General features: G+C 44.3%; 1 protein-coding gene across 7 annotated transcripts in view; it reads right to left on the reverse strand.

Moving 5' to 3' along the window:
* Positions 1-22,545, reverse strand: part of LOC121545121 (lysine-specific histone demethylase 1A) — a 33,492-nt gene extending 10,947 nt beyond the window's left edge. Inside the window, exons 1-15 of one of the 7 annotated variants that reach the window (XM_041855528.2) lie at positions 22,224-22,541; positions 21,309-21,345; positions 20,388-20,687; positions 19,959-20,133; positions 19,705-19,838; positions 19,431-19,602; positions 15,299-15,405; positions 14,997-15,078; positions 10,200-10,294; positions 9,183-9,200; positions 8,656-8,798; positions 8,405-8,495; positions 8,124-8,258; positions 5,149-5,222; positions 4,804-4,915 (exon numbers count right to left, since the gene is read on the reverse strand). In XM_041855528.2, coding sequence (XP_041711462.1) covers positions 4,804-4,915; positions 5,149-5,222; positions 8,124-8,258; positions 8,405-8,495; positions 8,656-8,798; positions 9,183-9,200; positions 10,200-10,294; positions 14,997-15,078; positions 15,299-15,405; positions 19,431-19,602; positions 19,705-19,838; positions 19,959-20,133; positions 20,388-20,687; positions 21,309-21,338 — 1,668 coding nt within the window. In that variant the 5' untranslated portion in view covers positions 21,339-21,345; positions 22,224-22,541. Of the gene's footprint in view, positions 1-4,803; positions 4,916-5,148; positions 5,223-8,123; positions 8,259-8,404; positions 8,496-8,655; positions 8,799-9,182; positions 9,201-10,199; positions 10,295-14,996; positions 15,079-15,298; positions 15,406-19,430; positions 19,603-19,704; positions 19,839-19,958; positions 20,134-20,387; positions 20,688-21,293; positions 21,346-22,223 lie in introns of all 7 variants that reach the window. The other 6 variants (XM_041855527.2, XM_041855525.2, XM_041855526.2 and 3 more) reach the window with 6 other exon arrangements.
* Positions 22,546-27,587: the final 5,042 nt, after the last annotated feature.

The raw sequence follows: 27,587 nt of genomic DNA on the forward strand, positions 1-27,587 counted from the left end.
CCGACGCTTAGGATCTACGGTTTCCTCGAGACCAGACCCAAATCCCTTTCATTCGTGTGAAGAAAATATGGAAATACAGGGGGCGGAGGTCGGCGGGCCTTGTGAGAATTCGTCGGCGAGTGGGTAAACCGCCTCTACCATCCGTTCTATTGGCCAACGTGCAATATCTGGAAAATAAACTGGATGATCTACGATCAAGACTATCCTACCAACAGGACACTAAAAACTGTAATATCTTATGTTTCACTGAGTTGTGGCTGAACGACGACACAGACAATATAGAGCTGGCTAGGTTTTCCGTGCATTGGCAGGACAGAGCAGCTACGTCTGGTAAGACGAGGGGAAGGGGTCTGTGTGTATTTTGTCAATAACAGCTGGTGCGCGATGTCTAATATTAAAGAAGTCTCAAGGTTTTACTCACCTGAGGTAGAGTATCTCATGATAAACTCTCTTGGTGGTCTACAGCTTATCTATATTATTCGTAGCTGTCTATTTACCACCACAAACCGATGCTGGCATTCAGACCGCACTCAACGATCTGTATAAGGCCAAAAGCAAACAAGAAAATGCTCATCCAGAAGCAGCATTCCTAGTGACCGGGGACTTTAATGCAGGCAAACTTTAATGCACGCTCTACGTAGCCGATGTGAGCAAGACCTTTAAACAGGTCAACATTCACAAGGCCACAGGGCCAGAAGAATTAACAGGACGTGTACTCAGAGCATGCGCGGACCAACTGGCAAGTGTCTTCACTAACATTTTCAAGCTCTCCCTGACCGAGTCTGTAATACCTTCATGTTTCAAGCAGACCACCATAGTCCCAGTGCCCAAGAAAGTGAAGGTAACCTGCCTAAATGACTACCGCCCCGTAGCATTCATGTCGGTAGCCATAAAGTGCTTTGAAAGGCTGGTCATGGCTCACATCAACACCATCATCCCGGAAACCCTAGACCCACTCCAATTCACATACCGCCCCAACAGATCCACAGATGACGCAATCTCAATCGCACTCCACACTGCCCTTTCCCACCTGGACAAAAGGAACACCCATGTGAGAATGCTGTTCATTGACTACAGCTCAGCGTTCAACACCATAGTGCCCACAAAACTCATCACTATGCTAAGGACCCTGGGACTAAACACCTCGTTCTGCAACTGGATCCTGGACTGTCTGACGGGCCGCCCCCAGGTGGTAAGGGTAGGTAACAACACATCTGCCAAGCTGATCCTCAACAAGGGGGCCCCTCAGGGGTGCGTGCTCAGTCCCCTCCTGTACTCCCTGTTCACCAATGACTACGTGGCCAAGCACGACTCCAACACCATCATTAAGTTTGCTGATGACACAACAGTGGTAGGCCTGATCACCGACAACAATGAGACAGCCTATAGGGAGATGGTCAGAGACCTGGCACTGTGGTGCCAGGACAACAACCTCTCCCTCAATGTGAGCAAGACAAAGGAGCTGATCATGGACTACAGGAAAAGGAGGGCCGAACACACCCCCATTAACATCGACGGGGCTGCAGTGGAGCGGGTCGAGTTTCAAGTTCCTTGGCGTCCACATCACCAACAAACTATCATGGTCCAAACCCACCAAGACAGTTGTGAAGAGGGCACGGCAACACCTTTTCCCCCTCAGGAGACTGAAAAGATTTGGCATGGGTCCCCGGATCCTCAAAAAGTTCTACATCATCGAGAGCATCCTGACCGGTTGCATCACCGCCTGGCATGGTAACTGCTCGGCATCCGACCGTAAGGCGCTACAGAGGGTGGTGCGTACAGCCCAGTACATCACTGGGGCCAAGCTTCTGGCCATCCAGGACCTATATACTAGGCGGTGTCAGAGGAAGGCCAGAAAAATTGTCAAAGACTCCAGTCACCCAAGTCATAGACTATTCTCTCTGATACCGCATGGCAAGCGATACCGGAACACCAAGTCTAGGTCCAAAAGGCTCCTTAACAGCTTCTACCCCCAAGCCATAAGACTGCTGAACAATTAATCAAATGGCCACCCGGACTATTTACATTGACACCCCCACCCCCCCCCTTCTTTTTACACTGCTGCTACTCGCTGTTTATTATCTATGCATAGTCACTTTACCCCTACCTACATGTACAAATTACCTTGACTAACCTGTACCCCCGCACATTGACTCGGTACCGGTACCCCCTACATATAGCCTCTGTATTGTTATTTTATTGTGTTACTTTAATGTTTTCCTTTAGTTTATTTAAGAAATATTTTCTTAACTCCATTTCTTGAACTGCATTGTTGGTTAAGGGCTTGTAAGTAAGCATTTCACGGTAAGGTCTAAGCCTGTGACAAATGCAATTTGATATGATTTGAAAAGCTGTAAAGTAAAAGTAAGCCTGGTTCAAATCTAACAACCGATATAAGGAGAAACGAGAGGAGACAAAAGCCAGTTTTAGAATTTTGTGTTTTGAATTTTTCAGCTTACTGAAGACAGCCAGGCATTCAAAAACACAAGTGCAGTTGAGTCCGTTTCAGCGGTAAACTAGACTCCACACAACGTGATGAAACTTTGCTGCCCCTTGATTCAGCAATGTGTTGTAGCAAACGAGTATCATGAATTACATGCACCCAATGGCTTTCCAAAAACAGGGCACACTGTGACTTGATAGAGAAATGTCACTCCAGCTAGCTATTCCCTCTGCTAGCTGTCAGCTTGGCTAAACAGTAAACATCACGTTTCTGCACATGCAGTCAGGAGGAGAGGAGAAAATGTTGAGCTTTTTTTTTTGCTATTCAAATGGTTATTATGGTAATTGTGGTCATTTGCCTGACAAAATAACCGTCATCCAAAATTCCATGAACGTCAGCAATATATACAAATCGATCTACCATTACCTGTTTGCTAAAATTCTATCATGTTTGCCTAATTTCAGTTTATGTGACGAAACCAGCACTGTATAGTGTGGAGAATCATTGTACAATCTAAACCGTTGTGAAATACAGTGCATTCGGAAAGTATTCAGAAAGGTTCCCCTTTTCACATTTTGTGACGTAACAGCCGTATTCTAAAATTGATTAAATATTTTTTTTCTCATCAATCTATACACAATACCCCATAATAACAAAGCGAAAACAGTTTTGACATTTTTGCTAATTTATTTAAAATAAAAACAGATACCTTATTTACATAAGTATTCAGACCTTTGCTACGAGACTCGAAATTGAGCTCAGGTGCATTCTTTCCATTGATCTACAACTTGATTGGAGTCCACCTGTGGTAAATTCAATTGATTGGACATGATTTGCAAAGGCACACATCTGTCTATATAAGGTCCCACAGTTGACAGTGCATGTCTGAGCAAAAACCAAGCCATGAGGTCGAAAGGAATTGTCCGTAGAGCTCCGAGACAGGATTATGTTGAGGCACAGATCTGGGGAAGGGTACCAAAAATTTTCTGCAGTATTGAAGGTCCCCAAGAACCCAGTGCCCTCCATCATTCTTAAATGGAAGAAGTTTGGAACCACCAAGACTCTTCCTAGAGCTGGCCGCCCAGCCAAACTGAGCAATCGGGGGAGAAGGGACTTAGAACCCGATGGACACTGACAGAGCTCCAGAGTTCCTCTGTGGAGATGGGAGAACCTTCCAGAAGGACAACCATCTCTGCAGCACTCCACCAATCAGGCCTTTTTGGTAGAGTGGCCAGACGGAAGCCACTCCTCAGTAAAAGGCACATGACAGCCCACTTGGAGTTTGCCAAAAGGCACCTAAAAGACTCTCAGACTATGAGAAACAAGATTTTCTGGTCTGATGAAACCAAGACTGAAGTCTTTGGCCTGAATGCCAAGCCTCACATCTGGAGAAAACCTGGCACCATCCCTACGGTGAAGCATGGTGGTGGCAGCATCATGCTGTGGGGATGTTTTTCAGTGGCAGGGACTGGGAGACTAGTCAGGATCGAGGGAAAGATGAACGGAGCAAATAACAGAGAGATCATTGATGAAAACCTGCTCCAGAGTGCTCAGGAACTCCGACTGGGGGCGACGGTTCACCTTCCAACAGGACAACGATCCTAAGCACACAGCCAAGATAATGCAGGAGTGGCTTCGGGACAAGTCTCTGAATGTCCTTGAGTGGCCCAGCCAGAGTCTGGACTTGAACCAGATCGAACATCTCTGGAGAGACCTGAAAATAGCTCTGCAGCAACGCTCCCCATCCAACCTGACAGAGCTTGAGAGGATCTGCAGAGAAGAATTGGAGAAACTCCCCAAATACAGGTGTGCCAAGCTTATAGCGTCATACCCAAGAAGACTCAAGGCTGTAATTGCTGCCAAACGTTATTCAACAAAGTACTGAGTAAAGGGTCTGAATACTTATGTAAATGTGATATTTCAGTTAAAAAATATATATAAAATAGCAAAATGTTCAACTGTTTTTGCTTTGTCATTATGGTGTATTCTGTGTAGATTAATGAAGGGATTAAAAAAAATAAAAAAAATAATCAATTTTAGAATAAGGCTGTAACGTAACAAAATGTGGAAAAAGTCAAGGGGTCCAAATACTTTCCGAATGCACTGTATCTTTTCAATAACCAAAAATATAATATTTTTAGCTGTTTGAAGCTGGTGTACAAAACCGAACGTAAGATGCAAAAGCGAAACTTAAGGACGAGAAGCATGGCAATATTGCACATAGAATGGATCTACTGCTTATCAGACTGGTTTTCATTGAGGATGACAGATCTATAACTCACATTCTATGTGAATTTGGTCAGGTCAACTACAAAGCTACATACTGGACCTAAGTGAGTAATGAGTGAGTATGAGCGTACCTGGTCCCAGTGCTTGAGCGAAAGAGTAGAGAGGGGCGTGGCGTTCGCAAATTCCAAGTTGGCAAAGTGCCAGTCAAGGATCTGCCTGTCCCGGGACGACAGGTACACGTCACTGTGGAGAGATCGTCAGAGGGTGGAAAAAAGAATGGATGGATGCGAGCATATCTAGCCTGGTCACAGATCGGTTTGTATTTTGCCTACTCCGTTGTCAAGCTAAACATTGGCATGACAATTCCATAAGAAAGAGCAGAGACAGACTGGCACCCAGGCTAGAACACACCCACATGCTTAAAGAATAGGACAACAGCAACCCTTTACAGTGGAGCGAAGGTGTTCAAGTGTTACCTGGGTGGGTTGGCCTCCAGTTCCTGTAGCTTCTCCTCTAGTTTGACCTGCGACTCCACCAGCTCATCATACTCCTACAGGAGAGGGGACAGAAAGGGGTGTAACACTGTGAGACATGGGGCATCCCGGGTGGCGCAGTGCTTGAGGCGTCACTACAGACCCGGGTTCGATCCCAGGCTGTGTCACAGCCGGCCGTGACCGGAGCGTCGTCCAGGTTAGAGGAGGGTTTGGCTGGCCGGGATGTCCTTGTCCCACTCCTTGTGGCGGACCGGGCGCTTGCAAGCTGACTTCGGTCGCCAGTTGTACAGTGTTTCCTCCGACACATTGGTGCGGCTGGTTTCTGGGTTAAGCGAGCAGTGTGTCAAGAAACAGTGTTTCGGAGGACGCATGGCTCTCGACCTTCACCTCTCCCGAGTCAGTACCGGAGTTGCAGCGATGGGACAAGACTGTAACTACCAATTGGATATCACAAAATTGGGCAGAAAAAGGGCTAAAAGTAAATAAAAAAGGTTTTAAATACACTGTGAGACATACAGAGAACCACCGGCGTGAGAGAAAGAGCATTTATTTTTCTTGGCAAGACGCAAAGGCCGCCAATGGAGCATACAGGAAACCATTTGAAGTCAACCGGTTTCAGGCATGGGGGCCAACCTGAGCAATAGAAGGGGAAACACTGGAGTACATCTATTTGTGCACACAAGAAGGTTTAAAGTAAAGTAAGAAGGACATCAGCCCAGTGACTTTAATGGGCTGAGTCACCCTGTCCAGCTTTCCCACAGTTTCATCGCCTACCCGTGCAGCCACCAGTTGATTGACACTGCCTAATAAATATGTCCAAGTAAAATTAAAACCCCACACCCCCCTTCCCAAGGCTTCCCCGACCCTGTTCTAGCCTGTACGTGTACAACACACGCTCTCAGTGTGTGTGCACACCGTTTCCAGCCAGACAGACCAGGCTGAGTCAAGCCTTAGAAGTGGCTTTTCAGGAGGCAGTCAACCGAAAGACGACTCGAGTTCAGACAGCAGCTGTGTTTAAACTTGCTTCCCGAAAATACACTTCTGAGGTGGAGCTTTATCTGCGCTGAAATGAGGCTGTACTGCCTTTAGTGATACATACAGGCAAAGTATTAGACCACTCAAACACATGCTACTGAAACCGTCTTGTTTACATAGAGCTAATAAAGAAATTGTCTCTATGGGGCAAATCCTTACTTCTTCTTATGTCGAATTTTCACTTAGTCGTGCATTGACATCAATGGGAAACTACGTGAAAATTAGACTTAAGTGAAAGTTAGGATGTGCCCCTATGGTCTCAAGTACACTTTTGTCTCCTTTGCTTAAAGGGACACTTCGGGATTTTGGCAATCTACTTCCCCAGAGTCAGATGAACTCGTGGATACCATTTTTATGTCTCTGTGTCCAGTATGAAGGAAGTTAGATGTAGTTTGTAAGCCAAAGCTAACTAGCGTTATCGCAATGCCTGGAAGTCTATGGGTATTTACTAGCATGCTAGTAGACCACTAGTTAGCAATTGCGCTAGCACTAGTTAGCAACTTCTTTCAAACTGCAAAAAGAGAGATAAAAATCGTATCCATGAGTTCATCTGACTCTGGGGAAATAGACAAAGGGTCTCATTGCCAAAATCCCGAAGTATCCCTTTAATGGCCCAAATCCAATCCATCCATTTACTACGCTAACATGGTTTCCTCTAAGCTCATAGTGTCGCAGCAAGTCGGCTATAGTCATTAAGTTCTATATTTCCCCCTAATAAATTAGTTTACCTAAATGAAGGAAAGACTTGAATGGAGGAAATACTTTCTATATAAACAACCACAATTATATTGGAAAGTTGAGTAACACATTTCTCTCATGAGTTGATTGAAATGACATCAACAGCGGTACACAGACAAGGCTTATACTGTAGCTGCAGGCCATTCTGGTAGTCAAGCTGCTATTGGGAGTCCCAGTCAACAGAAAATATCAGGGTACAAAATTAACTTTTTCACTTTCATCTTTTAACCAAAATATCACAGACGAGACAAAAATGTTCAGCTGCACCTTTAAGGGCGGGAGGTTACCGTGGTAATGCGACTGGAGTCATGTATGTGTCTGTGAGTCTGACTAGTAGAAGCTTCATCTTCTCTTCCCTAGCAGTTGAAATTCAAACATAGAAAAACAACCTAGCTTGTGAACAAAACAATGTAAATAGCCAAGAAACACAAGGACAAAGTCTCACTTCAGTAGACTATAGTTTCAAGTAAATTATTCAAACATTTATGCCTGTGCGCAGCGCTTCTAAAAATAAATGTTTCACCCAGCTCTTCACGTGCGCACAGCCCCAAGCCAAGCAGTGTTGCAGTGCAAGGTGGAATAGGCTATATAGGATTTGTAGTTCTTTGACTTTATGAAATTAATTTACCAGCTATGAAACAAAATGGCATAAATACTTTGAAAACAGCTACTGCAGCATTTAATTCACTATAAATGTGATCATACTTGACTACTTTTATTCACAAATGCAAGTGAAATGCTCGCATTGTGGAGCCCTGACCACCCGCCAATGCCAAAATCTACCCGCATTTGGCAAGTGGCGGGTGTTAATTTTAGGCCCTGGAAAACATACTCTGATAATCACCCGAAAATGGTTCAAAACTGGTGCGATTGAAAACACATAAGTTGAGAACACCTTTAATTGAATCAAATTGTGTCTGGAGGCTAGAAATAGGTGATGGTCCAGCTAATGACTTCAGCTGTTAAATGTATGGCTTATCCACGTTGTGTGTGAGTCTGGAGGAAGTACCACACCGCACAGGAATTAAGTTTGTTTTGGAAAAACAAATAAGCAAAAGGGAAAGTAATCAAAGTAATGTGCCATTAACTGCTTGCAGCTTGAAGCTATTTGTATGGAACAAGTAGGGCCCTATAAAATCTGTTGTATTTTTGACAGAGCATGAGTGGTTGACTTGTGGTCTCACCTTGCAGAGTGCAGTGAGGTCACGGTGCTTGCTCTTGACCAGGAACTCGGCAGTGATGTCTCTGGGGGGCTTGACCTCGCTGGCCTCCTTGTGCTGCTGATGAAGCTCCTTGACCCTCTCCTTGGTACCCACCATCTGAGAGAATGAGGGAGGGGGAAGAGAGAAAGGTAGATGGACATAGGAGGAGAAAACAGATTCAAGGAGGGAAAGAGTACAAGCATATACACAAAAGCGACTTTTGTTGTTCTTTTGACCTCAGATACAGTGGAACTCATGGTCACCTTGTTCAACAGCTCCTTGAGATCCTCTTGGGTCTTAACTATCTTCTTCCAGTGCTCTATCTGCTCATCTTTCACATGTTTCTCCTGCAACCTATTGGAAGTTATCAGTCAAAAGAACACCTAAGAATGTATATGTGCCGTTGAGAAAGAGGGATGATTTTTGTTATGAAAAACAAAATACAACCATCGTCACAGAATTTGTGCAAGTTGCCAAGCCCTGAATATGCCTGGCCAAAGGGCCAAACACTTACTGAATGACCACCTCCAGGGCCTGTCCCAGGGACACAGGCTTGTTGTTGAGGAAGTTAAAGTCCAGCTGGTGGCTGAGGTAAGAGGTGGCCTCCAGCAGACGGTTAAACTCCTGCTCCACCATCTCATCCTTCTCCTTGGGCACCTGATGATTAAATCAACAACGAACATTAGGATTATATCATTTAATATTAATAATGAACAATTTGATTATAGCATTTTATGTGATTCATGAACATGCAGTCATAAGGAAGAGCAATCCAATTTAGAAAGGAATCGCTTCCTCTACCATTAGAAATTGATCAAGAGAAGTATACCTCTTGAAAAAAAGTGAAAAAGAAAACTATTGCTGACTACAAGCCTTCTACAGCCAATTAACCCTTAGACAGACAGGCGCCTTTCAAGACACTCAAGGACAGACCCAGTTCTATTACGGTTCAATGTGTACTGACAGCGCATTCAACATTAATTATTAACAATAGGTGAACAATGTTATCATGTGGTAAAACAATCAGAAAACAATACATACGCTTGTGCATCGTTCACCCTTTAGAAGTCCACCAGATGATACACGGGAGGGGTCAAGAGGGGAGAGCATGAACAAATTAGATAAACAAACTTAAAGGAAAGATTCACCCATGTTTTATGTTATATTGCATTTGTGCATCTCTGAGCAATGTTGTTCTCTCGATTCCTGGGGTCATTTCATGTTTTCGTCTATATCTGAGCTATTCACCGTTCTAGCAGACAGAAATACAGCCGGTATGATGAGTTTTGTGTCATATGACTCTTTCCTTTAATGTTAAACAGGTTTAAACACACTTGAAAAAGGACACTTAATTAGCTTCCCCTGCAGAAAAGGAAATCAGTGCTCATTTTCGTTTTCCGTTGATAAACGTTTTGCAATGTTTTGCCCTAATGAATACGACCCTGGCCTGAAAATAACCCCAAACATCCTACCGCTGCTTGACAGAGAGGGAGAAAATAATAGTTTGAAGAAAACACTGCTGTTTATTTCCAGTCTAACGGTCTTACATTAGGAAGGTCTCAACCCAGAGAGGGCAGAGCTGCTGTTGATGACACGCTAGGTTAAGCGGCTAACTGAATCCACCCTGCAAAGTGGTTAACTGAATCCACCCTGCGTTTTGCTTGCGTTCCGCGGAAACAAGCAGCCCTGCGAACAAAGTGAAGGGCCCTGCTAACACAGCACACAGTGGTGTGCTGGATGAAATCTAAACATCTTCAGCACAAGAGGTAAATAACAAATGAAGAGAGTTAACATTGGGGGAACAGGAATAAAATATTTCTGTATACAGTAGTACGCTACAATGGTAGTAGGTTACGTTTCTGGTTAGCAGACACTTCAAAGTCGAACATGCTCGCACGAGACACCAAAACGCCAATGTAATACGACAATTCATTTTGTTATAATGTTCTACAAGCATTTCACTCTATTGCAGTGCATTGGCATATATGGAGAGTGTGGCCTAAACCTCATAACTCAAACTAAGTGACCCAAATAGCAAGCTAGTGATGCAACACTCACAGCTTGACCGTTGGCTTCATACAGAGGGCACTTCTGTTTGATCTTGGCGAGCTCCATGTTGACCTGCTTGCTGACCACCGCCATGGGATTTCCTCCTAGAACACACCAGATGGAACATCAGGATATAGGCCTACAGCCAGTTCTATGCCTACAACATCACAAAGCCTATATTAGATAACAATGTTACAACTAATGTCATTGTTTAACTGCCTGGCTGTTAACTTGATGATGGATAGATGATGTAATTTTTTGGGGGCACATACAGTGAGGGAAAAAAGTATTTGATCCCCTGCTGATTTTGTACGTTTGCCCACTGACAAAGATATGATCAGTCTAACATTTTAATGGTAGGTTTATTTGAACAGTGAGAGACAGAATAACAACAACAAAATCCAGAAAAACGCATGTCAAAAATGTTATAAATTGATTTGCATTTTAATGAGGGAAATAAGTATTTGATCCCCTCTCATTCAGAAAGATTCCTGGCTCCCAGGTGTCTTTTATACAGGTAACGAGCTGAGATTAGGAGCACACTCTTAAAGGGAGTGCTCCTAATCTCAGCTTGTTACCTGTATAAAAGACACCTGTCCACAGAAGCAATCAATCAATCCGATTCCAAACTCTCCACCAAGACCAAAGAGCTCTCCAAGGATGTCAGGGAAGATTGTAGACCTTCACAGGCTGGAATGAGCTACAAGACCATCGCCAAGCAGCTTGGTGAGAAGGTGACAACAGTTGGTGCGATTATTCGCAAATGGAAGAAACACAAAAGAACTGTCAATCTCCCTCGGCCTGGGGCTCCATGCAAGATCTCACCTCGTGGAGTTGCAATGATCATGAGAACGGTGAGGAATCAGCCCAGAACTACACGGGAGGATCTTGTCAATGATCTCAAGGCAGCTGGGATCATAGTCACCAAGAAAACAATTGGTAACACATTATGCCGTGAAGGACTGAAATCCTGCAGCGCCCGCAAGGTTCCCCTTCTCAAGAAACCACATATACAAGCCCGTCTGAAGTTTGCCAATGAACATCTGAATGATTCAGAGGAGAACTGGGTGAAAGTGTTGTGGTGAGATGAGACCAAAATCGAGCTCTTTGGCATCAACTCAACTCGCCGTGTTTGGAGGAGGAGGAATGCTGCCTATGACCCCAAGAACACCATCCCCACCGTCAAACATGGAGGTGGAAACATTATGCTTTGGGTTGTTTTTCTGCTAAGGGGACAGGACAACTTCACCGCATCAAAGGGACGATGGACGGGGCCTTGTACCGTCAAATCTTGGGTGAGAACCTCCTTCCCTCAGCCAGGGCATTGGAAATGGGTCGTGGATGGGTATTCCAGCATGACAATGACCCAAAACGTATGGCCAAGGCAACAAAGGAGTGGCTCAAGAAGGAGCACATTAAGGTCCTGGAGTGGCCTAGCCAGTCTCCAGACCTTAATCCCATAGAATATCTGTGGAGGGAGCTGAAGGTTCGAGTTGCCAAACGTCAGCCTCAAAATCTTAATGATGTGGAGAAGATCTGCAAAGAGGAGTGGGACAAAATCCCTCCTGAGATGTGTGCAAACCTGGTGGCCAACTACAAGAAACGTCTGACCTCTGTGATTGCCAACAAGGGTTTTGCCACCAAGTACTAAGTCATGTTTTGCGGAGGGGTCAAATACTTATTTCCCTCATTAAAATGCAAATCAATTTATAACATTTCTGACATGCGTTTTTCTGGATTGTTTTGTTGTTATTCTGTCTTACACGGTTCAAATAAACCTACCATTAAAATTATAGACTGATCATTTCTTTGTCAGTGGGCAAACGTACAAAATTAGCAGGGGATCAAATACTTTTTTCCCCTCACTGTATACTGAATGTGATACAAGCAGAATATGACCAAACTTGGTATCATTTGAAACACATTTGTGGAGTCTCACGGTTTCCATATTCAAGTGTCGTTTTTACAGTCTTTCATGAAACAAAAACAAAAAGTGATAAACCGTTTTGCCTGTCCAGTCCGATTTCTTCAGACTACATTGATCAGGGCCCGTATCCACAGTGTCTTTGTAGGAGTGCTGATCTAGGATCACTTTAGCCTTTTAGGTCATAATGAAGAAATGTATATGGACAGATCCTAGATCAGCACTCCTACTCTGAGAAACTTGGTTTCATACGGCCCAGACTGGAATTTACATGGTCAACACCACCCTCTGCTGGTGAGAAGCTGTCATAGCAGAAACACTGACCAATTCACAGTAGAGGTATAAAGTCAATTGGGATTTCTTTCACAGTGAATTGTTCCTTGATACTAGGTGAGAGGAGTTTGAGGCCCATTTGAAATTACTGCTCAAAGTGTCTTTCAATCATGTACATTAGAGGTTGACATGGGAACAGGACTCCCGTGGGTCTTGTGGGTCCAGCGGGATTCATACAAGAACTGGAGTGAAATTCTAGAGTCAAGTTCGGGAGAGGATCAACAGACCACAGGAACTGGCAGTACAGGAATAATTTTAAACGTAGTTATTTTTGTGTTATAAGCAGTTTTAGAAGGACATGATTGTACCCCCCTGCCCCTCCAACAGGAACAAGTTCTTCAGTTTTCAATCACTATAAAAGCTAGCTCTCTCTTGTCTCGTGAACAGCCAAGTGGAGCCGTTGATATGGACACTCACACGCAGAGAGCAAACGGAGGAGACTCACAAACAGAGAGCAAACGGAGCAGACTCACACAGAGAGAGCAAACGGAGCAGACTCACACACAGAGAGCAAACGGAGCAGACTCACACACAGAGAGCAAACGGAGCAGACTCACACACAGAGAGCAAACGGAGCAGACTCACACACAGAGAGCAAACGGAGCAGACTCACACAGAGAGAGCAAACGGAGCAGACTCACACAGAGAGAGCAAACGGAGCAGACTCACACACACAGAGCAAACGGAGCAGACTCACACACAGAGAGCAAACGGAGCAGACTCACACGCAGAGAGCAAACGGAGCAGACTCACACAGAGAGAGCAAACGGAGCAGACTCACACAGAGAGAGCAAACGGAGCAGACTCACACGCAGAGAGCAAACGGAGCAGACTCACACACAGAGAGCAAACGGAGCAGACTCACACAGAGAGAGCAAACGGAGCAGACACACACACAGAGAGCAAACGGAGCAGACTCACACAGAGAGAGCAAACGGAGCAGACTCACACAGAGAGAGCAAACGGAGCAGACTCACACACAGAGAGCAAACGGAGCAGACTCACACACACAGAGCAAACGGAGCAGACTCACACACAGAGAGCAAACGGAGCAGACTCACACGCAGAGAGCAAACGGAGCAGACTCACACACAGAGAGAGCAAACGGAGCAGACTCACACAGAGAGCAAACGGAGCAGACTCACACAGAGAGAGCAAACGGAGCAGACACACACACAGAGAGCAAACGGAGCAGACTCACACAGAGAGAGCAAACGGAGCAGACTTACACAGAGAGAGCAAACGGAGCAGACTCACACGCAGAGAGCAAACGGAGCAGACTCACACACAGAGAGCAAACGGAGCAGACTCACACGCAGAGAGCAAACGGAGCAGACTCACACACACAGAGCAAACGGAGCAGACTCACACAGAGAGCAAACGGAGCAGACTCACACACACAGAGCAAACGGAGCAGACTCACACAGAGAGCAAACGGAGCAGACTCACACAGAGAGCAAACGGAGCAGACTCACACACAGAGAGCAAACGGAGCAGACTCACACAGAGAGCAAACGGAGCAGACTCACACGCAGAGAGCAAACGGAGCAGACTCACACACAGAGAGCAAACGGAGCAGACTCACACAGAGAGCAAACGGAGCAGACTCACACAGAGAGCAAACGGAGCAGACTCACACGCAGAGAGCAAACGGAGCAGACACACACACAGAGAGCAAACGGAGCAGACTCACACAGAGAGCAAACGGAGCAGACTCACACACACAGAGCAAACGGAGCAGACTCACACAGAGAGCAAACGGAGCAGACTCACACACAGAGAGCAAACGGCGCAGACTCACACACACAGAGCAAACGGAGCAGACTCACACAGAGAGCAAACGGAGCAGACTCACACACACAGAGCAAACGGAGCAGACTCACACAGAGAGCAAACGGAGCAGACTCACACAGAGAGCAAACGGAGCAGACTCACACACAGAGAGCAAACGGAGCAGACTCACACAGAGAGAGCAAACGGAGCAGACTCACACACAGAGAGCAAACGGAGCAGACTCACACGCAGAGAGCAAACGGAGCAGACTCACACACAGAGAGCAAACGGAGCAGACTCACACGCAGAGAGCAAACAGAGCAGACTCACACACAGAGAGCAAACGGAGCAGACACACACACAGAGAGCAAACGGAGCAGACTCACACAGAGAGCAAACGGAGCAGACTCACACACAGAGAGCAAACAGAGCAGACTCACACACAGAGAGCAAACGGAGCAGACACACACAGAGCAGACTCACACACAGAGAGCAAACGGAGCAGATGCAGCATAGGGAAGGCGCGGGGGACATAGATGAGCAGCTAACGGAGGAAGTTATTTCTGATTTCGGCGTGTTAAAATGAGCATGGGATGGAAGTGATTTTTATTGGGACAGGAGAGGAAAGTTATCAGGGTTATAGAACTGTTGCGGGCTTCGGAGAAAAAATTGACGGCACAGGAATTTATTTTCACTTCCGTGTAATGTTAATTACCACCTGCACTGGCTGTACGTGTGTGTAATTGTGTGTGTCTATGAATGTTTGAATGCCTTACCCAGTCCTGTCACCACCATGGCCCCCAGATCAGCCACATAGTTGCCCTTCCGGAACGTGGCCACTCTCCCCCCAACACGGTCCTGAGAGGAGACAATAACCAAATGACCACAGTGAAGAGGAAAACCCTAACCATCAGCTGTTCCACAAGGCAGAACATGTTGCATTACTGGTCAGTATCACTGTATTAGCTGAAGGGTAGATGTAGGTTGTGTTAAATTGGCACAAAATGGAAGAAAACAGATGACCTTTCTGAGCTTTTTTTTGGGGCATGTATTGATGTGTGATGTGCTATTGACCCACCCTGGCCTCCAGTACGGTCACATCCATGCCGAAGCTCTGCAGCTGCCGCGCGGCCGCCAGCCCAGACACACCCCCTCCGATGATGATCACCTTGCCTGTCTTCTTTGCTGCAGGGACACAGGGGAAGCAGAGTGGTTAACAATCACATAACCAGTTATTTTGACAAATTGATCAAATTGGCCTTGTGTAACGCAAATCCGACCATCAACCCTGGTGAGACAAAACCACGACTCGTCAGTCAAGAGCACTTTTTGCCAGTCCTGTCTGGTCCAGCGACGGTGGGTTTGTGTCCATAGGCGACGTTGTTGCCGGTGATGTCTGGTGCGGACCTGCCTTACAACAGGCCTACAAGCCCTCAGTCCAGCCTCTCTCAGCCTATTGCGGACAGTCTGAGCACTGATCGAGGAATTGTGCATTCCTGGTGTAACTCGGGAAGTTGTTGTTGCCATCCTGTACCTGTCCCGCAGGTTTGATGTTCGGATGTACCGATCCTGTGCAGGTGTTGTTACACGTGGTCTGCCACTGCGAGGACGATCAGCTGTCCGTCCTGTCTCCCTGTAGCACCGTCTTAGGCGTCTCACAGTACGGACATTGCAATTTATTGCAATTTATTGGCTGATCTGGGGGCCATGGTGGTGACAGGACTGGGTAAGGCATTCAAACATTCATAGACGCACACAATTACAGATGTAAAGTTTGGTAACAGAATGAAGGTAAAAATCTCCCTCAGTTTTTTATGTGACCACATTCTCCAAAAGCTCGTAAATATCTACTCCAAATTAAGATTCAATTATGTCTGCAGAAAGAGTGGGGTGTCAGCTATGATAAGACACTTTGAGTTTGAACAAATCTATTTACTTTTCAACGTCCATGGACGTCCGGTGCACAGTGGGGGAGAGGGCTGATTACAGTCAATGGAAAGAGAGGGAGCTCATGGGTAGGCGTCAGTAAGAGCCGGGAGAGGTGACATTAACTGGAGAGAGAGAGTGACAGAGAGAGAGAGAGAGAGAGAGAGAGGGGGACGGGTTGTCCAGGCTGTTTTCACACTCTTGCTTTGACCACCACGCAACAGAAAGAAAAAGAATTTTTTTTTTAGCTGAACATAACAGTATGCCAGTGGAAGGCAGGACAGTAGCAGGTGACCCAAATGTGGTTTGTGACTACTATGGATTCCCATTGTAGCCAATTCAGATGCAGTCATTGTATTACTCATGATTTCTTCATTCTGTTACCAATTTGGTTTTAATCAATAATAAATCATAAACCAAATTGATATCAGTAAAAACACTAAATAATTGGTAGGTCTACCTTTACTTGTTACTTCTATGAACTTTCATTATCCTCCCTCACGAGGGAGAGAAATGTGAAAATATCTTAATGGGGCAGTGCAGTTAAATGCTATTTCCTGTTTGTTTTTTAATTATATTTCCACACCACGAGGTCAAAATAATAACATTATGATAATGCCCTTTTTGTGTAAGAATTGTTTTGGGGAAAAAGCCTGCAATTTCAGCCTGTTCAGGTGGGATGGAACTTTTGTCCCACATCATGACATCACAATGTGATCTGATTATAATAGACCAATGACTGATGATTCAAATTTGTTTCCTAACGGCCGCACGGTCAGATTGAGCATTTCAAGGCCCAAAGGAGGATCAGGGAAATAAATTACAACAAATACAGTACCAGTCAAAAGTTTGGACACACCTACTCATTCAAGGGTTTTTCTTTATTTTAACTATTTTCTTCAGTGAGGGAAAAAAAGTATTTGATCCCCTGCTGATTTTGTATGTTTGCCCACTGACAAAGAAATGATCAGTCTATAATTTTAATGGTAGGTTTATTTGAACAGTGAGAGACAGAATAACAAAAAAATCCAGAAAAACGCATGTCAAAAATGTTATAAATTGATTTGCATTTTAATTAGGGAAATAAGTATTTGACCCCGTCTCAATCAGAAAGATTTCTGGCTCCCAGGTTTCTTTTATACAGGTAACGAGCTGAGATTAGGAGCACACTCTTAAAGGGAGTGTTCCTAATCTCAGTTTGTTACCTGTATAAAAGACACCTGTCCACAGAAGCAATCAATCAGATTCCAAACTCTCCACCATGGCCAAGACCAAAGAGCTCTCCAAGGATGTCAGGGACAAGATTGTAGACCTACACAAGGCTGGAATGGGCTACAAGACCATCGCCAAGCAGCTTGGTGAGAAGGTGACAACAGTTGGTGCGATTATTCGCAAATGGAAGAAACACAAAATAATTGTCAATCTCCCTCGGCCTGGGGCTCCATGCAAGATCTCACCTTGTGGAGTTGCAATGATCATGAGAACGGTGAGGAATCAGCCCAGAACTACACGGGAGGATCTTGTCAATGATCTCAAGGCAGCTGGGACCATAATCACAAAGAAAACAATTGGTAACACACTACGCCATGAAGGACTGAAAACCTGCTAACACCAAGTAATCTTATGCAGCACTCCATCACTCTCCTTCTTGGTCAAATAGCTCTTACACAGCCTGGAGGTGTGTTTTGGGTCATTGTCCTGTTTAAAAACAAATTATAGTCCCACTAAGCGCAAACCAGATGGGATGGCGTATCGCTGCAGAATGCTGTGGTAGCCATGCTGGTTAAGTGTGCCTTGAATTCTAAATAAATCATTGACAGTGTCACCAGCAAAGCATCTCCACACCTCCTCCTCCATGCTTCACGTGGGAACCAAACATGCAGAGATCATCCGTTCACCTACTCTGCGTCTCACAAAGACACAGCGGTTGGAACCAAAACTCTCAAATTTGGACTCATCAGACCAAAGGACAGATTTCCACCAGTCTAATGTCCATTGCTCGTGTTTCTTGGCCCAAGCAAGTCTCTTATTATTATTGGTGTCCTTTAGGCCTGATTCATGCAGTCTCCTCTGAACAGTTGATGTTGAGATGTGTCTGTTACTTGAACTCTGTGAAGTATTTATTTGGACTGCAATCTGAGGTGCAGTTAATTGCCGATTTCTGAGGCTGGTAAATCTAATGAATTTATCCTCTGCAGCAGAGGTAACTCTGCACTTGAAGAAACTTTCAAAGTTCTTGAAATGTTCCGTATTGACTGACCTTCATGTCTTAAAGTAATGATGGACTGTCGTTTCTCTTTGCTTATTTGAGCTGTTCTTGCCATAATATGGACTTGGTCTTTTACCAAATAGGGCTTTCTTCTGTATACCCCCTCCTACCTTGTCACAACACAACTGATTGGCTCAAACGCATTAAGAAGGAAAGAAATTCCACAAATTATTTTTTAACAAGGCACACCTGTTAATTGTAATGCATTCCAGGTGACTACCTCATGAAGCTGGTTGAGAGAATGCCAATAGTGTGCAAAGCTGTCATCAAGGCAAAGGGTGGCTGCTTTGAAGAATCTCAAATATATTTTGATTTGTTTAACACCTTTTTGGTTACTACATGATTCCATGTGTTATTTCATAGTTTTGATGTCTTCACTATTATTCTACAATGTAGAAAATAGTAAAAAATAAAGAAAGAAAAACCCTTGAATGAGTAGGTGTGTCCAAAATTTTGACTGGTACTGTATATTTAGAAGTTATTTTCATTAAATAAACACACAGTGATTTATTAGACATAGTGAAGAGTTTAAAAAAATTACATTACAAAGACTGCATGGGGGCTTTTAAAGGTTTTCGGTCACAGAATGACAAGGCACTAGGTAATATTTCTTAAACTTACAGAAGGCAAATCATTTCTGCAAAAACTAAATGTTGATATTAGTTGGCAGGGGTCTTCACTTCAACAGTGTTTTGATGTATTTCTAATAGCTTTTAAGACTTTTTCTGCTAGTTGTTTTATAAGACCCCCTTTCCTCTGTTTGACCAGAAATCAAAGACTTTGCTTATTCCTACATTTTAGGATGAAAAATTGTTCAAATATGTATATACACCTTAATAAAAAAATAAATAAAAAAATAGACTCAGCTTTAATTTGACACCAAATTTTATATGCTCTTATTAACTGCTCTTGGGGCTTTTTACATGGAAATGCCCATATCTAAATGTGAGCATAAGCATTGTACATACAGTTACTATAGTATATCAGGCAGAAAGTAAAAGGCTAATGTACTCACTTGGTAAAGGCTTGACTCTCTTGTAGATGCCAAAGTTGATGAGGCCGTGTCTCTCCAGGTAACTGTGTATTCTGTGCACCAGCACTGTATCACTGTTGTATGGCGCTTCAAACTGTTGTGCTGTGGCTTCGAAGGTTAGCTGGATTTTCGGGTTATCAAGCCAAAGTTGGAGCTGAAACAAATTATTTGCCACAATTTCAGACCCAATTCCAAAATGTACAATATTCTCCAGAACTAAGCAAGTCTTGTTAAAGAAGTAGGTGTGTGTTCTCACCGTGCGGTTGCGGATGTACAGGAACACTTTCTGCATCTGCTGGGGCCCGCTGATGATATCCGGGAAGCAGGCGGCCTCCTGGGAGGTCATGCGGTCGTGTGGGAGGCGGCTCTGGAACGCAGCTCCCTCCACGCCTGGAAAACCACAAACACGCCACCCTCAACGCCCGCCCTGACACATACACACACACACCTTTCGCTGCCCAATGTGACATTCCCGCTCGCAGGCACGCACTTTCGCACAGTCCGACTCACACTCACCAGAGGGCTCCTCAGGCTCGCTGTCCGCCTCCTCCTCCACGGGCGGCGCCGGTGGCGGGATCACCTGCTTGCGCTCCTTCTCCGCCTTGGCGTTGCGCTCCTCCTCAGAGTAGTATTCGTCCTCGGACAGATTGGCCAGGCTCTCGTCCATCTCGCGGTACTCCACCTGCAACAAGAGGCACAATAAACGCTCCATTAAAACCATGTTCCAGCTCACCTGAGATGAAGCAAATGGTCAAGCTCCCTGTACTGCTCTGGGTGTTGTTCACCACTAATTAGACCGACATACCAAGATTACTGTATTAACTCAATATCGTTAGTCATTCGATGTGCTCTTGGTCTACGGCTGGAGGGGGCACATGCTTGTAGTGACTTATTCTATTTCTCTCTAAGATGGGTGGACAGGTATTATAGGTTGTTTACTTTTGATCGCTTGCGGCGGCTTGTCCTGCGACCCTCGGCCGTGTCCGGGTCCACCCCCCCGGGGCCTGGGGGGTGGGGCAGTGGGGGCCCACCAGGTTCCCCGCTCGGAGAGGCCCGCTCCTTCTTTTTGATCTCCACGGCACCCGGAGCCAAGGGAGGGGCCCCCGCCTGGGCAGGAGACTGGGCCTCAAGGGACCGCTCAGCTCCCCCTGGCGCCAAGGAGGTGGAAGAGGCGGAGGAAGAGGAACCTGCGTCTGACTTCTTACTCGACAGCATCATGGAGGAAGACAGAGGCCTCTCCTTGAAAAAGGAAAACGAAAATTGACATGAGCCAAATCCATTCGCTGCTCTAGAGTTGTCTGTGATATAATACTCCAGGATGGCCAGAGTTTGTTTTTGTTCACAACGTTGATCCATTGTGGTCAAAAATAATAAAAGGCTATAACGTTCCATACTGAATTGCTGTTCATGAAGAGACAAAACATTTTTTACAATGGCCAGGAAAAAATATTATCAACATAGCTAAGAAACACCAGTTGTATAGTATAGAGAAAATTGTAGTTTAGAGAAATATCGTAGCTGGTTTACCAGCTCAACAACCATTTATTTCCTAGAGACAAACTGAATGTTTATGTATTTCAGGTTTCATAACCTTCTTTGTCCAATTAATGCACTCTCTCTCATTTTCTATATGGATAATATTCCATATCATGATGTCAAAATATGGTAAAGAGTTCTAACAACTCCAGCTAACTAAATACATTTCTATAATTTATATTGTTGGAGCTTTAAATGCACCTGCCAGTAGCGAACCTAGCTAGACTTAAAATTGAGGATGCATAAGAAGTGCACCAACTAGATGCGTTGATGTGCACGATGACAAATGTAAGAGGGCTCCACAATAACCTTGTCTTGCTTTACCCATTTCTCCGTGGACCTGGTAATATCCATTCAAACACTAAGAAATAAAGACAGAATCAGAAATATGGTCATGAACAACAGCAATGTCCAACTAGCCAGGCAGCTAGACAATCAATCATGGGGTGTAATCATTAGTCGAAACAGTTGCAAAACAAAATGTTTTGCTACTAAAACGAGTTTCTATTGGACAAATTCAGGTAGGACCCGCCCCGTTTCGTTTGAGAAAAGTGTTGCAACAGAATCGGCGTAATGAATACGAACCTGGTTTATTGGCTGAGTAGGAAACTAAGAATTAGTAATGAATAACGAGCTAGCTACATAGCTATCAGTTAACTAGCGATTTCTAACTAGTTACTACATTTTTTGCAATTGTATTTCAAATATGTGGAGAGTAACCGTTAGTATCTAGGCCAACTATATACTTGGTTCGTATCAATCGCCTTTTCGATGGTTTCGTAAGAAAACATGTCGGACAGCAGTAAGCCAGTTGGTGGAGCTAACAAGCTAGTCATCTGCCTGGCTAAACCATAGCTAACTTAGCTAGCTAGCTATATTATAAAACCCTCTGACATCGTTACAACCTAGTTAGCTAACTTTGCTTCTCTGACTTAACAAGGTCGATGATCAGCGCCATGTGTGTGTTGTCTGACTAGTATATTATTCCTGTTGTACTACCTACACCGGGTTCACGGGCTCATCAGTTTAACTACCGTAGCTAGCAGGCTAACAACGAGTCTCACTCAGCAGGCACTAAGTGTCTGTGTGTACTAGCTAGCAACTACCAGTGAAAACATTGCACTCCAATCACGTTAGTAGCTACGCTATAACATAAAATCGCATTTCACTATGCAGCCAATATTGGGGCCGTGAGTTGAAGAGTAAAACATAACTATATGCATACAATTATAATTGTACCTCTAGATCGCCGCAATCAATGTGTCAACACAAAGACAATTCCCAACTCGTCCTCTTGTTGAATTATATGACCCGCCTCTCACCATCATGCTATTGGGACGTCTGTGAGCTCGTGAACGCAACGATTGGTTATGGATATTGTCAATAATCAAGGAGGGGATTCGATTAACGCCCCGGCTCTACCCTTGTGATGCGGGTTAGCGTTGATAGCATTCGTTGTCGAACCGGGCTGCTTCCCGGGCGTGAGCCAAAATCGACTCAACCTAAGTGACGTAGGTTAAGCACGTAGAGTAATGAGTAGTATTCTGTGGTTTCACATTCAAAAGTGATCGATTTAGATAAAAACGCTTGAACTAAATAGCCTTGGTTTCTCAAATGACTGCCTCGCCTGGTTCACCAACTACTTCTCAGATAGAGTTCAGTGTGTCAAATCGGAGGGCATGTTGTCTGGACCTATGGCAGTCTCTATGGGGGTGCCACAGGGTTCAATTCTTGGGCCGACACTTTTCTCCGTGTATATCAATGATGTCGCTCTTGCTGCTGGTGACTCTCAGATCCACCTCTACGCAGACGACACCATTTTGTATACATCTGGCCCTTCATTGGACACTGTGTTAACAAACCTCCAAACGAGCTTCAATGCCATACAACAATCCTTCAGTAGCCTTCAACTGCTCTTAAACACTAGTAAAACTAAATGCATGCTTTTCAATCGAACGCTGCTAGCACCCGCCCACCCGACTAGAATCACCACTCTCGACGGGTCGGACCTAGAGTATGTGGACAACTACAAATATCTAGGTGTCTGGTTAGACTGTAAACTCAACTTCCAGACTCACATAAAGAATCTCCAATCCAAAGTTAAATCTAGAATCGGCTTCCTATTTCGCAACAAAGCCTCCTTCACTCATGCTGCCAAACATGCCCTCGTAAAACTGACTATCCTACCGATCCTTGACTTCGGCGATGTCATTTACAAAATAGCCTCCAACACTACTCAGCAAATTGGATGTAGTCTATCACAGTGCCATCCGTTTTGTCTCCAAAGCCCCATACACTACCCACCACTGTGACCTGTACGCTCTTGTTGGCTGGTCCTCACTACATGTCTGTCGTCAAACCCACTGGCTCCAGGCCATCTATAAATCACTGCTAGGCAAATCCCCGCCTTATCTTAGCTCATTGGTCACCATAGCAGCACCCACCCGTAGTCTGCGCTCCAGCAGGTATATCTCACTGGTCATTCCCAAAGCCAACACCTCCTTTGGCCGCCATTCCTTCCAGTTCTCTGCTGCCAATGACTGGAACGAATTGCAAAAATCTCTGAAGCTGGAGACTCTTATCTCCCTCAATAACTTTAAGCATCAGTTGTCAGAGCACCTTACCGATCACTGCACCTGTACACAGCCCATCTGAAATTAGCCCACCCAACTACCTCATCCCTATATTGTTATTTATTTTGCTCTTTTGCACCCCAGTATCTCTATTTGCACATAATCTCTTGCACATCTAGCATTCCAGTGTTAATACTATTGTAATTATTCTGCACTATAGCCTATTTATTGCCTTACCTCCATAACTTGCTACATTTGCACACACTGTATATATATTTTCTGTTATATTTCTGACTTTATGTTTTTTTTACCCCATATGTAACTCTGTGTTGTTTTTATTGCACTACTTTGCTTTATCTTGGCCAGGTCGCAGTTGTAAATGAGAACCTGTTCTCAACTGGCTTACCTGGTTAAATAAAGGTTAAATAAAATAAAAAAAATAAAAACTGCCTTTCTAAATGAAAACTAGTTTGAAAATTCGAATATATTTTATGGAAAAGGATGTTGTATGTTTCTGAACAACTCATGATGCTGCCTTGTTGACAGTGATGCCGAGCGGTGCAGATTAAAGTTCGATTTGAGAACAGCGCTCCTCCCTCAATGCTTTTTCCTGTTCACGTCACGGGCCATACACCGGTACACCGCGGATCAGCTTAATCGAACTCTCTCAGTGATGCTGACGGTAACGTTGAACAAAGATCAGTTACATTTTCAGTAGGCTGCTCGTGCATTTATTATTATCATTAATTAAATTAATGATGTAAACTCCCTAGAGAAAGAAACCCACACTATGTGCACACATAGGTCACCAACAAAAACAATGGAGCAAATGCATCCCTTTAGTAGCACTTGACGCTGCTCAAGAAAAAGCATTCCATGAAATCATTAATAAAGTATTATTCAAGCTAGAGGCCAATTGTAAAGTCTGCTGTGAAAACAAAACATCAATAATAGTACTATGTCCTTATTTTTGTCATAACAAGACAGTGTAAGTCATGTGTTACTGTAGTTGAATTCTCACCAAAGAATTAGGCTACATATACAGTGCATTCTGAAAGAATTCAGACCCTTTGACTTTTTCCACATTTTGTTAAGGTACAACCTTACTCTAAAATTGATTAAATAAAACATTTCCCTCATCAATCTACACACAATACCCCATAATGACAAACTGAAAACAGGTTTTTAGAATTTTTGCTAATGTATTAAAAATAAAAAACAGAAATACCTTATTTACATTACATTTACATTTACATTTTAGTCATTTAGCAGACGCTCTTATCCAGAGCGACTTACAGGAGCAATATAAACATAACTATTCAGACCTATTGCTATGAGACTCAAAATTGAGCTCAGGTGCATCCTGTTTCCATTGATCATCCTTGAGATGTTTCTACAACTTGATTGGAGTCCACCTTTCATAAATTCAATTGATTGGACATGGTATGGAAAGGCACACCTGTCTATGTAAGGTCCCACAGTTGACAGTGCATGTCAGAGCAAAATCAAGCCATGAGGTCAAATGAATTGTCCGTAGAGCGCAGAGACAGGATTGTGTCGAGGCACAGATCTGGGGATGGGTACCAAAACATTTCTGCAACAATGAAGGTCCCCAGAAACACAGTGGCCTCCATCATTCTTAAATGGAAGAAGTTTGGAACCACCAAGACTCTTCCTAGAGCTGGCCGCCCGGCCAAACTGAGCAATCGGGAGAAGGGCCTTGGTCAGAGAGGTGCCCAAGAACCCGATGGTCACTCTGACAGAGCTCCAGAGTTCTGTGGAGATGGGAGAACCTTCCAGAAGGACAACCATCTCTGCAGTACTCCACCAATCAGGCATTTTTGGTAGAGTAGCCAGACGGAAGCCACTCCTCAATAAAAGGCTGCTCCAGAGTGCTCAGGACCTCAGACTGGGGAGAACGTACACCTTCCAACAGGACAACGACCCTAAGCACACAGCCAAGACAATGCAGGAGTGGCTTCGGGACAAGTCTGTGAATGTCCTTGAGTGGCCCAGCCAGAGCCCGGACTTGAACCTGATCAAACATCTCTGGAGAGACCTGAAAATAGCTTTGCAGCGACGCTCCCCATCCAACCTGACAGAGCTTGAGTGGATCTGCAGAGAAAAATGGGAGGAACTCCCCAAATACAGGTGTGCCAAGCTTGTAGCGTCATACCCAAGAATACTTGAGGCTGTAATCGCTGCCAAAGGTGCTTCAACAAAGTACTGAGTAAAGGGTCTGAATACTTATGTGAATGTGATATTTCAGTTTTATTTTTTATGAATTAGCAAAAATGTCTAAACCTGTTTTTGCTTTCTCATTATAGGGTATTGTGTGTATATTGATAAGAAGAAGAAAAAAAATCCATTATTGAATAAGGCTGTAATGTAACAAAATGTGGAAAAAGTCAAGGGTCCTCTGTAGGTCCTCTGTAGCTCAATTGGTAGAGCACGGCGCTTGTAACGCCAGGGTAGTGGGTTCGATCCCCGGGACCACCCATACACAAAAATGTATGCACCCATGACTGTAAGTCGCTTTGGATAAAAGCGTCTGCTAAATGGCATATTATCTTTATTATCTAAGGGGTCTGAATACTTCTCAGACGGCACTGTCAGTGTAATGTAATGGAACTTAGAGTCATGATCAAGGGCTAAGAAAGACCTCGCAAAGCGGCAGCTTGCTCAAAACAAGAATACCCCACAAGACATGCCACCAGGGGTTTCTTCACAGTCCCCAAGTCCAAAACGAATTCACGGCAACGCACAGTATTATACAGAGCCGTGATCGCATTGGAACTCCCATCTCCAATTACTCAAGCAAACAGCAAATTTACCTTTAAAAAAATGGGTAAAACAACATCTCATGGCACAATAGGGACTGTGAAATGACACATTCATACAAACAGACACACTATCTACACAAACATTATTCTTTAGTTGTATTGTTTGTATATCGTTGTATTTAAAATTTGTGTGACTGTCCTTGTCTATCAGTGTATCAGCGTTTCGTTGCTTGTCGTGTTTTTGTGTGGACTCCAGGAAGAATAGTTGCTGCTTCGGCAAAAGCGAATGGGGCTATGAAACTTATAATTTTTTCCAACTTTGAGTGATCTTCAGTGCAGAAATAAATGCTCTCAGAGGATAATTCACATAACCTATTTTGACGTGTGTACAGCCGTGGTCAAAAGTTTTGAGAATGACACAAGTATTTGTCTTCACAAAGTTAGCTGCTTCAGTGTTATGAAATATTTTTTGTCAGATGTTACTATGGTATACTGAAGTATAATTACAAGCATTCCATACGTGTCAAAGGCTTTTATTGACAATTACATTTAGTTTATGCAAAGAGTCAATATTTGCAGTGTTGACCCTTCTTTTTCAAGACTTCTGCAATCCGCCCTGTCATGCTGTCAATTAACTTCTGGGCCACATCCTGACTGATGGCAGCCCATTCTTGCGTAATCAATGCTTGGAGTTTGTCAGAATTTGTGGGTTTTTGTTTGTCCACCCGCCTCTTGAGGATTGACCACAAGTCTGGGGAGTTTCCTGGCCATGGACCCAAAATGTGTACCTTTGGCAGAATATCAGTCTGTAACTGATGTTTTTCCTGGAGAGAAGTGTTCTTCTTTGCTGCCCTTCTTGACACCAGGCCATCCTCCAAAAGTCTTCGCCTCACTGTGCGTGCAGATGCACTCACACCTGCCTGCTGCCATTCCTGAGCAAGCTCTGCGCTGGTGGTGCCCCGATCCCGCAGCTGAATCAACTTTAGGAGACGGTCCTGGCACTTGCTGGACTTTCTTGGGTGCCCTAACGCCTTCTTCACAACAATTGAACCTCTCTCCTTGAAGTTCTTGATGATCCAATAAATGGTTGATTTAGGTGCAATCTTACTAGCAGCAATATCCTTGCCTGTGAAGCCCTTTTTGTGCAAAGCAATGATGACGGCACGTGTTTCCTTGCAGGTAACCATGGTTAACAGAGGAAGAACAATGATTTCAAGCACCACCCTCATTTTAAAGCTTCCAGTCTG

This window comes from Coregonus clupeaformis, chromosome 29, assembly GCF_020615455.1.
Source record: "Coregonus clupeaformis isolate EN_2021a chromosome 29, ASM2061545v1, whole genome shotgun sequence".
In the NCBI taxonomy this organism is placed as follows: domain Eukaryota; kingdom Metazoa; phylum Chordata; class Actinopteri; order Salmoniformes; family Salmonidae; genus Coregonus; species Coregonus clupeaformis.